Source organism: Antennarius striatus, chromosome 19, assembly GCF_040054535.1.
Source record: "Antennarius striatus isolate MH-2024 chromosome 19, ASM4005453v1, whole genome shotgun sequence".
Taxonomy (NCBI): domain Eukaryota; kingdom Metazoa; phylum Chordata; class Actinopteri; order Lophiiformes; family Antennariidae; genus Antennarius; species Antennarius striatus.
The window spans coordinates 6,606,755-6,618,485 of NC_090794.1; the positions used below are offsets into that span (position 1 = coordinate 6,606,755).

The window sequence follows — 11,731 nt, forward strand, 5'->3', positions numbered from 1 at the left end:
TAAGACTATACCTCAATAACTATGAATGTTATATTTTGGTTTAGAGAATAGCAATAGGTGATGTAGCTCCTGGTTGTTTGTGCAAAATGTCATGCAAACATTAATTTTATCTATAACCAGTCATACTCACGTATAAACATGGGAAATTTCCAAATAACTTTAAAATTGAAGGCCTTTGTATGTTCTAAATCATCTACAATCTAAACCACTACCTAAACCGTTCTTCATTCAGATTTGTAGGATGTGCGTTTGAGACAGTGACGATGATGATGATGATGGTGATGTTGATGATGATGATAGTGATGATGATGATGGTGATGATGATGATGATGATGATGATGATGATGATGATGATGATGAAGATGATGATGATGAAATGTAGGATCATCATCATCATCTGGTAACCTCTCACCTAGATCATCCTTTCGTGCAGAGCGCGCTGCAGGCTGATATCACCGCGCTGCGTCCAGCTGTCGCCGCCCGCATTGGTTCACCCGGCAGACGCACGTAGGCGCGTATCCAACCGGACACACACACACACACACACACACACACACACACACACACACACACACACACACACACACACACACACACACACACACACACACACACACACACACACACACACACACACACACACACACACACACACACCCCTCCTCCCTCTCCCAATCCCCCGGCAGACTGAAGAGCCGGCTAGCGGCGGGACAGCCAGGCAGCTCCGACCCGCTGCTGCAGCTCCGACCCACCCCCCCTCCCGCTCTCCTCATCCCCCGGCAGACTGGAGAGCCGGCTAGCGGCGGGACGGCATCGCAGCCCCGACCAGCTGCTGCGGCTTCGACGGGACGCGCAGGACGGAGGTCTCCATCGACTGCGTAAGTGCGACGAGTATGATGTTTGTTGCAGTTGGTTGTTTATTTGTTGTTGTTGGAGAAAATGTGTTTTGCCTTCAGCAGGGGGAGGGAGGACGGGGGGGGGTGTTCCTCCTGATCTCAATCTGCCCTGCCGGCATGAGATCTGTCGTGTAGTTGGAGGATAGTGAACTTCTCGCCTGTTATATTCCCTGAACACACCATAGCCTCCTCCAGACGCAACGCTCTTTATATTTGATATAGTTAAGTTTCGTGTAAAGCTGTATGATTGTGTGCAGCTTTATCAAATTTGCATGAGCCTTCTTAAAATATCCTGCAGGGATGTTTGAACCTTACATATAAAATACGTCTCGTCCCATGTTTGTGTTAGCTGTGAGTTTATCTGCCGTTATCTCTGGGCCTGCCATACCGGTGGGTGATGACGTTATTGTTGTTTGTTGCTATATTTAGCAGCACTGTTTGCGCCCATATTTACACGGATATTTCCGCTAATCTGTTATTTGTTGCATTATGCGTCATATATTACATTTAGCTTCGTTTCTTTGCGTTCATTATCGGGTTATTTTCGGCAGCAGGCCTATTCCCCCGTCCAGATCAGACCCTCCCGGCTGAACTCGTGTCTGAACACGTTGTCAGAAAGTGGGTGTGTGTCTGAAAACCAGAGCCCAGCCAATCAGCGTCTGCACCCACCTACGCTGTGGCACTTGTTTACTACTGGAGCTGGACGCTGATTGGTGGAAAGGTGGGGAAAATAGGCCTTTATGTTGCGTTCCTGCGCAGAGAAAGGAATAGGAATATTGAACTTTCTCTTTGAAAATACTATTTCCTATATATTTTTTCTTACCAAAATAAAATTTTACTGTTTTATTCCACCTAAGAGTTTGGAACCTAAAGATATGTAGATAAAAATAGCCTAACATCTACGAATGTAAAGACACAAAATATCATTCACTTCCGGATTTTTTTCATAATTTGTTTGTTTGCTGTAATTAGACAACATATATGCAATCACAGCACTCTGTTTGTGTGACGTTAAACAGCCTCAGTGCATTAATGATTGACGAAACTAACTATAGAGAAGGAATGTTTTATTCCCCATAATTCATGTGTGCCTTGAATGCAGCATTGCCCCATTTTCTCTTTCTGGGCGCCAGGCCACAGCGAACGTAACCAAACGTCAGATTATGTCTCCGGAACACCTAATCAGTGATGTTTAGCGCCATTTTTAAAGGGAAGCTGTTCAGGTTATTCAAACGTGCATCTTAAATGGACACTGGACTGATTCTATGCATGACGTCGACTATGATGACGACATTAGGCTTGTCTTTGCCTCGCGTTTGAGAATAACGAGATGATGAGTGTCAAATGAATCTTTCTCAGAAGAGAGAAATTCAATTGAAGAAGAATTCTTTAATCTCCTCACAATCCTAAATCCGATGAAACTCTATTTAAGTTTCCCAATCCGCTATTTCTGGAGAGTCACAGCAAATAAAATAATAATAATAATAATAATAATAATAATAATAATAATAATAATAATAATAATAATAATACAGCCAAATAATACAACCAAAATATATAAAAATCTTTCTAAATCTAACACAAGATGGCTTACATTTTATAGAGATCCTTGATGAATTCTTATAAAATAGCAATTTAATTTCTAAATGACAGCGATTCTAAGCAAAACAAACATTTTTAAAAAAAATCCAAGCAATTCATTATTATTATTCTTCCAAGCAATTCACATTGTTTTCTTTTTTTTTTGCAGCCATATTATGGTCATTGTTTATGGAAGTGCAGCTTTATAATGAGTACTTTAATGGTGATTGCATTGCCACAGGAGCATTTCAAAAGACAGTCATACATTATTATTAAAATCTCATGGCGTGCCTTGTCTGTAGGGAACGGTGACACTGCGCTGAGTCCCCTCACTGTGTGCAACAACAGTATGGCAGCTATGGGACTTGGGGATGGCGCGGGAGCAAGACCAGACGGGATGACTGTGGGCCTGCCGGGACCACAGGTCTGCGTCTCTATGGCAACACAGAGCAGCAATGGGCCACAGAGGCAGCAGACTCAAGTGAGTAGCTGAGCGGAAGATGAGAGTCCTGTTCAAAGGAAGTCCCACAAGTAGATCATTATTTTCTCCCTTTGTTTAAAACATAATAAAGTACTAGAATCTCTTGAGTGTGAGTTACTCTGTCATTAACTGAAAGCTTTTGATGATTTAAACTAAGAGCTGATTAAGTTATATCTTTTGTCTGAAGATGGATACCCGGAGCTACATCCAGGCTGGTGGAGTGTTGGTGGAAAGTGAGCAACACAAGAGTAAGACAACAGTTCACCAAGCTGAGCGAGGATGGAGCAACATGGCAGCTCCCCTGCGAACTGCAGGACCCACAATGCACTTCAGCAATGCTCCTGGAGAGACAACACGCAGGTGAGGGATAGCTAACGGTCTATGAGTTTGTGAAGGTGGTGGACCACACCAGTCTAAGGGTAGTTATCTGTACCTGCAGTTTTCGCAGTCCAGAGTCGGTGGAGATGGATGAGATCATGGCAGCCATGGTTCTGACCAGTCTGTCCTGCAGCCCCGTGGTCCAGAGTCCTCCACAAACTGATCCTGGACCAGGTCAGTCTCACCACACAGTCGCTGCTATTCTCAATAACACCAAAGCACCTTTACACAGCAAAGAGAGGATATTAGTAGTCGATTTAAGTACTCAGGTCTGCAAATTGCTATTGTTTGCTAAGTTCTGTCTGCAGTTTCTGAGCAATTGAACAAGATCATACATGCAAAATAGACAAAGATTTAATGCCAGCAAGACTAATTACTAAAAATATTTAATATGAAAATAAAATATTATTGGATAAAATTTCAGAATTTATTTGGAAATAAAACATATGAACATAAGAGGATATATATCAGCAGCAACACTGTTTCTAAGTCCTTGTTCAGATACGAGTCCGAATGATGCTTTTAGGATCCACATATGTTTAAATCAATTACTTGATTATTCATGTTTACAGATTGAAAGAGGTACTCTTGTACATATGTGGTATGATTACTTCGAAGAATGGTTTCCTACTTGCCTTTTACCTATTTCTGGTCAAGTGCATTTATGAAACCTCCAAAATACAAACCGAAAATGAATTATAAACAGGAAACAGTGCGCTGAGGGAGTAAAGTAGGCTGCCACAAATAGATGCATGTTGCCTCGGTGTCGTTGTGGGTTGCCTGCTGTTCTCTGCAGGATAGGCAGAGAGGAAAGCAGCAGAGAGTGATCCCAAATCAACAGAGTATTTTATCCATGAGGGAATAGACAACAATTGATTATGAACTCCCACTAAGTTACTGGAGGAAAGGATGAAATAATCATGACACCATGTTTACAACAATTATGTTTCCACGGTTTTGACCAAAAAAATTGTATTTGGTAGGAAAACCCAACGTTGAATCTTCCTGCGTCACCACCAGCTCTTCGTCGCCAGCTGACATGGAGTGTGGCGGCGGCGAACTCTCCGACAGTGGCAGCAGCGGCTACTGGAGCTGGGACCACGGCAATGTGAGTCCCGCCGCCTCGCCGTCCGTCACTGAGATGGACAGCAGCCCTGATGAAGGCCTCCATATGGAACTGGAACAGGGGGAGGAGCTTAATGCCAAAAAGCCAAAGGTACATGGATTTGTTCTTTTTTTTTTTTGCTCAAGATGGAAATGATTCTATGATCAGCTGTGTGGTTTTGTGTTCTCCATCCCGTCATTCCTCTCGTGCTTCACCTGTGCTGTATTCTCTCACACAGAGCTCCTTCAGAGGTGTTTATAAGTGTCTGTGGCCCAGTTGTGGCAAGGTGCTAACGTCCTCAGTCGGCATAAAACGACATATCCGTGTGCTGCATCTGGGGTGAGTCAGACTGCTTTTGAGTTACATTTAGAGTCAGTTGTGCATCTGGAACACACATGTCAAACTCAAGGCCCCGGGGGCCAAATGTGGCCCGCCCCATCACTTTATGTGACCCGCAAGAGCATAAAAGGTCAGAGTGTCTGAACATAAATAGGTCAAAAGTGTGCTTTGACCAAAAACTACTTTTCCCACAATGCAGTAATTAAGCCCATTTTAACACTGACAAAAAAACGTTTTGAACAAAGTAAATATCGTAACTTGTGTTTGATGTTTTTACTTTTTATTCTCTTGTATAGTTTGATCCTTGATTGATGGACTTCTGTGGGTTTCAGAACCTGTCAAACGAAAGGATTTATGTTATAACAGAGAAACAAACAAAAAATGTTTTTTTCTGTGCAACTGCAATGTTTGTAACTTGAATAAGTAATAAATTCAGAGTTATTTATTATTAAGGAGTAGTTACATTTATTTTACATTACATTGAATTGCATTTAGTTACATTTACTGTATAATTCAATCTGGCCATTTGAGGACAGGCATGCTGATGTGGCCCTCGGTTAAAATGAGTTTGACACCCCTGATCTAGAATATTACTGATTAGAGTTCATATCTCCACCAAAGCCCAACGGTCTCCATCAGAATTCCTAATAAAACAAACTCTGACCTTTTAATTGTCATTTAATGCCACTGGATTTTTAACAGACAAACATTTATATCTGGATTTTCATTTGGATGCAAATTACGACACATAGATACCAAGAGGCCCTGTCCTCCCGCTAAGAGACGTGAAAATATTTTTCCTATAATTTATTGTAGCTCTACTGACAAAATAACAAAAAAAAAATCATGACTGCCTGCACCAAGGAGAAACTGAACTGAACTGAAGCATGTTTTCAGTTTTCACTTCAATTCTTGAATCATTAAACCATTAAAGGGATGGAATAAAAGAACTATAATATAAATATCTGTACCAAAAAATGTTTTATTTTCCCACCATCAGCTCAAAGATCAAATGGAGTTACACAAGAGTGTTGCCTTTATGCAACTCTAAAATAGATCATTTAGATTTAAGAATTAGTCAAGATTCTGGATTTAGACTTCAGGTAAATTCAAGTGCAGCTGCAGACATTTTAGACTGAGTAAAAACTCTTGAGGTTTGATATTGGCCTCTGTTTTTTGGTCATTTTATGTGGTTTTTGAAGAAGTATTCATCGTGCATCTATTATAACAATGGTGAGAAGAGCTAGAGGTTTTTTTTTTTCAGTCAGACATTCTTGGTTTTCAGGTCTGGAGTCACTCCCCTATTGTAGCCTGAAGTGGAGTGAAAACCAGACAGTTTATCCCTCTAGAACATTTCTGACCTTAAAAACAACATTAAAAAAACAAGAGGGAATAAAATTTTCAGGCTGTGGAAGAGCTCTGACTTGGAGAAGCAATGATTTGAAATATCTGTTATAACTGGGCCACAGTGAGGACCAAAACCTCATCAATATCTGTGTGTCCATAAATCTGCCTAACACATCTAAACACTGCTATTCACACACACACATACAGCAGTGGGTCAGACCAGTCCCAGAGAGAGGAAGACTTCTACTACACCAAGATCTTCTGCGAGCCCGTGGACGCCAGCTCCGCTCCAGCTCCGTCCCAGCAGGCTCAGGGCCAGGCCTCATCCTCTCATCCCAGCTGGTCCTCCTGCAGTTCTCCTCCAGCCTTGGAGCTCCAGATCCCACCGCCTCACAGGCCAAGGTCCAACTCCAGCTCCGGACCAGGCCCGACCAGGCCCAGTCCTCTCAGCCAGTCGGCACCCAGTAGTTTCTGGCAGATCCACTCAGAGCATCTCTATCAGGTGGGTGCAACAGAGATGATCCCAGTCTCTAAGTATATTATAATTTATCATATTGGTAATCAGATGTCTAATCAGTGACATCAGTTTGGGTGACCATGGTTTTTTTTTACCAGTCCTGTTTGCAGGCTGAAATGTTTTCTAGCAAGGTGCTTAATCTGTATAGTGCATGTAATCTGCATATCATTTGTTGTGGTTATAATAACAAATTTATTGCAAATTTCTGTCAATAACTGTTAACACGTGTGCTCTTCTTTGTGTGTTTGGTGCTGAGCTTTTGAGAGCAAGGAGGGGAGACAACCCGGTCTTTGAATTATTAAATGTGTGCCGTTGCTGTTAGTGAGGGAACACAACAATTTACCTCACAAACGTGAATGTTTCTGATTTGTAGAAAAGCTGTAAATGAAAACAGGAGCAAATGCACACAGATTTAGTTTAATGAATGTCTCTGAGGATATTACTGAAAATTTTCTGTGCAAGGGTGTCATGTAACATGGATATGTTGTTTCTTCCCTTAGCCAGTGCAACCATGCTTGATATTTCTTTAGTGAGACAATGGGTTTGTTCCTGCATCGCTATGCAGCGCGTTTTACTTTTGACCCATGTTTACCCTGTTCATCTGAGCCTGTAAAAGAAGGCTTTGTGACAGTGAGACAGTTAGCTGGGGGCTTGTCGCTCACCCAAGGAAACTGGAGTCACTGGTGTGTAAAATTGCCACGTAGATCCTACCAGTGTAGATGTAAAGTGGTAAAGATGTGCACATGCAAATGTTGGAATGACACAACCTGAAACATTCTGATGAATACTCCTGTCAACTAACAAAAACCATGTGTATTTTTGCACTTGAGCCATATTTTTGAAGGAGTTGTACCTTTTTTGTTATCATGGATGAAAACCAAGAGCGATCCTGCCAAAGCTCTGACATGGGTTGAACTGCGGGTCAACGCCGCTAATGGAGCTGTGTTTGCTTTGTGTGTTGAGGCCGCTGGCGGTTTGTGGCTTCAAATGCTCGACCACAGTGTTGAGCTCACACTGGCACGTTGTGTTTCTGAATTAGACACACTCAATGTAACATCATCGTGTGTGTTTTCAGCCAATCTTGGTCTGAATTGTGGGCTGGGGCAGTAGAAAAGTAGAGGGCTGGTGAAATTAAACAAAAGGAGAAGGAACAGCACCACAATGGCCGACATGCCTACTTGCAGATAGGAACTTGTCTGCCATTAGTTGCCAGATTGTTTACTCCGGTAAAAAAGAGAAACTTTTATGTGAAAAAGATTTATTGTGTAACTTCCTGCAGATGTGTGAGTCAAGAGTCTTTTCTCTCCTGATCTTTATAGGCCTGTAGCCCTGCCCAGGTGTCGGTGGCCTCCAAAGGCCCCGGTGGCCACGGGTTGATCCCCTCCAGCTCCGTCTCTGGCCACAGCAACACTCCGGTAGGTCTAAGTTTGGTTGTGTTTGCCTGGATTAAAGTTAGTCTCACATTTTTGGAAAATCTTAATTTGGAATTCGGTTTAATTCAGGAAGCAAATTGCTGATTGCGTCCCAGTTGTGGAACCGTTGCCTAGCTTGACATGGGGGATCACGGGAGATTGCCATCTGGTGGACAATGGAGAGGGCTTATGACAACGTTTCATAGGGATTCTTGGAAGGGCACTTTCGGGTTACTGTAGTCCTTTTGTTCTTTTTCTAATCAAAGTGAGAGTTGAGTGTTTATTCTCAGCACAAAGTCAAGCATGTTCTCAGAGGGTGTTGGACTCTGACAAATTTACTCTTTGTCCTGATCCTGTTCGTTACGTTCACGTGCGGGATTTCTAGTCACAGAGGTCCTTGTTCTCTGCCCAAAAAAAGATTGCTTGCTCCCACTTGGTTGGGAGTGAGCTGCTGCCATATGTAACAGACTTCAAGTGTCTTCCTCCTTTTCACTGAAAGGAGCTAGCTGAAGTGTTTTGGGCGGCAAATTTGGATACCCACCCGCCTACATACAGTCCTTTAGAATTCACAAAAGCAATTTCATATCTATCCTGGTCAACGGAGGCCTCAGGATCTACCGGGCAGATCTAGAAAATGTGGCTAGGCAGACTGATTTCTGGAATGCTGTACCCTGCTTGGCATTCTACAACTGCAACCTGATTCAGGAAGTTTCATTATTGTTAATTTTGGCACCATCATAAATTATACAAGTGCATTTTTGTTAAGGCACAATCAGCTTTATAGCTTTAAAACTGTCATTGCTGGTGTCTTTGTCTTTTTGTCTTTGTATTTGTCTTTTTCTTAAGGGTGACAACGAGTTTGGCTGATTTACTTGGATGTGGCTGATTTGTGTGAACAAACACAAGTTGCGTCTCTCGTATGACTTCTTGTTCTTTCTAGAATGTGCTGATTCTGTGGCTGTGTGTGTTCTTCAGATGGTGAAACCTCGCTGTCGGTCCGTCAGTGTCGGAGAACAGTGGCTCCAACAGAACAGGCTGCAGCCTATGAGTGTGTCACCATCTCGCAGCCACTGCTCCTTCAGGTGTGTCATCGACTGCCCTTCAACCTGTTCGATATCTGACACTTTTCTTTTAACCGCTATTAAAATTGTAGCACCTGCCTGCCATGTTTTGATGGGAATATTTTCAATTCTGCATGTATTTGATCAAAAATAAATTATACAAATTGACCTGATGATGGTGAAAAGGTATCACCACATAGATCACTGTAGTGTTGCTCATGTATTTTATTTTGTGCCATCCAAATAGAAAAGACAGTGTGTCTTTTCTTCAGTTTTTCAACTTATGAGACCTTTATTTGACTTAAAAGCCACTAATCCTATTTTTCGGGTTGTATCATCACACTTAACAATTGCTTTGTGTTTTTTTTATTACCGTTCTTGTTTTTGTGTGTTTCTCAGTGGATTTAACTGAAAGAAATACACATATTTTTCAAATCTCTTCAAAACAAAATTGTAAAAAATAAATAAATGAAAAGCTCAATTTAATAAGTCTACATATTAAAATTGTCATCTTTATCACTACCATTTATGGAGGTGTTGTAGCTAGTACCTTCCGCCCCTGCCCTTGTGCATCCGTCTCATCCATGCCGTTTATGTGCTTACGTCTGCAGGAAGGGTCGCGGGGAGGCAAAAAAGTGCCGCAAAGTGTATGGAGTGGAGCGCAAGGATCAGTGGTGCACCGCCTGCCGCTGGAAAAAAGCCTGCCAGCGTTTCCCCGACTAAATACAAGAAAAGACCATGTGATGGGAAGCAAGTGAGAAGTAGATAGTTTGAATGAGAGCTACAAGACTTTTATCATGAGGATATAAATCAGGGCCTGAGAGCCATCAAGCAAACAACTGCTCTTATACTACATGTGGTTTTACATTCAACTTGTTCTGTTTCCTTCCTTAACAAATGCAAATGGACTTTTCTGTGTCTTCGTATCCTGAAAACTGAAGTCTGCGATGGTGCTAGCTGTTGACCGACTTTGTGATGTGCTAAGCCTACCATACTCTCCCACTTTATCCAAAGGTCATAGTCCTAACCTGTAGCTCCACTGTCTTAGAATGCTACTTGGCTGTTTTCTTTATTCCAACCCTCTCTTCCAGTGGTTACACAGTGGGTAAGATATACTGTATATTGTGTGCTTTGAGTTATGTACAAGTATTTTATACCTTTTTTATCGTCTCGTTCGGCCCATGTATTTGGGAAGATTATTACTTCTTGGAATCTAAATGTTTTTGGCACTTTGTTGAAATATAAACTCAAAAGAATAAGCTATATTTGGTTCAACTCAACCAATTTTGTTCCTGCCCACATGTTGGCACACGACCAGTGTTAATGGTTTTGACCGTGAAGCTATGGAGTCAAGCCAATGGGGTTAGAATTAGAGGAATGAGTTTGTAGTAGCAATAAAAAAAAAAGTTGAAATATATTGTCAAACACAAATTAAAAAGCACTGAGAATTTGAAGATTTTCTTGTCTGAACATTTTTTGGTGTGCATGACAGTCCACAAAAGAAATAGCAAACTATTTTATTGTCTTTTCTCTCTATACACATTTTATATGAAGACTTATAACAATGGTATAATGTCAGAAATGCGGTTTGAAATGTACACTGTATTCACAAATTCCTTTTTTTTTTTTGTTGAACTGATAAACGCACACACATGCATGTGCACAATCATATTCACTCTCTCAACTGAACACTCTTATGCAGACATTGTTACAGCTCATAATCAAACATGGATACACCAAATTAAGATGCAAAAAATGAATGAGATTTGCTACTGGAGCAAAACATCTTGATGAAAAAACAAATTAGCAGGTTTATTTTTTTCCCCAGACAGACGTTCTTCTTTATAACAAGCCCAGCTGAAGTGCACAGTTCATTTCATCCATCTGCCCTCAAACAGTACATTAAGATGTTGACGTTCAAGGCTGGTGTCATTTAGTCTTCATCAACAGTCCTACAGTGTGGTACCAACCCAATGGCCCTGCCTGTTTCCAGCTCCATGCATTCGTGTTCAATTGGAATAAAGTGACAGGAACACACTGCAAAAAGCCCCAGGTGGAGTAATGTTTGAGACTGGGGACTCGTTTCTCCTTACTCTTGGTAACACTTTAAATTATTGCAAGCTCACTCCAACATCAGGGGAAGTTCGGGACTATATGAAAATTAATAAACCAGAAGAGGTGGGGAGTACTTCTGGATTATAATATTGTAGTTTTCACCATAGTAAGTTTTTATATTAGGAGAATCAAAAAATCTTCATTATATGTCAAATACCACATGAAATCTGATCTGACCGTTCACATGGAATCAGATATGCATCTGATTTAAGATCACTTATGAAAGTGGTCCTAATCAGAACAAACAGATCAGATTCCATATATTTCTTATGTTCATACTGTCCTGGATGAAACACATCAGAGTGACATGAGAGAGAAAAAAAATATTTTTGGGCCACTTTGGCCCACAGTTTGAATTCAGTCACAAGTCCTGTCCAGATTCATATTTATTATTAATTCTTGTTATAAGTTTCACATTGAGTGATAAATTATAATGACTTCAGCACATCAGACGTGCAGAATTTTTCTACTTTCATATTTGCATGTAAAGTGATGTATA

At 41.2% G+C, this 11,731-nt stretch overlaps 1 protein-coding gene across 2 annotated transcripts; it reads left to right on the forward strand.

The window, feature by feature from the left end:
- The first annotated feature begins 684 nt into the window (after positions 1–684).
- On the forward strand, positions 685–10,565 carry znf395b (zinc finger protein 395b). Of its 2 annotated transcripts, none has more exons than XM_068342316.1 (10): positions 685–878; positions 2,780–2,958; positions 3,146–3,318; positions 3,398–3,510; positions 4,320–4,552; positions 4,680–4,780; positions 6,338–6,629; positions 7,964–8,059; positions 9,032–9,138; positions 9,729–10,565. In XM_068342316.1, exons 2-10 carry the CDS (start codon positions 2,827–2,829, stop codon positions 9,838–9,840), a joined length of 1,359 nt encoding a protein of 452 aa, XP_068198417.1. In that variant the 5' UTR covers positions 685–878; positions 2,780–2,826; the 3' UTR covers positions 9,841–10,565. The 2 variants fall into 2 exon arrangements, with proteins under 2 accessions (XP_068198417.1, XP_068198416.1); XM_068342315.1 differs by having other exon boundaries at positions 686–878; positions 6,335–6,629.
- The last annotated feature ends 1,166 nt before the right edge of the window (positions 10,566–11,731 follow it).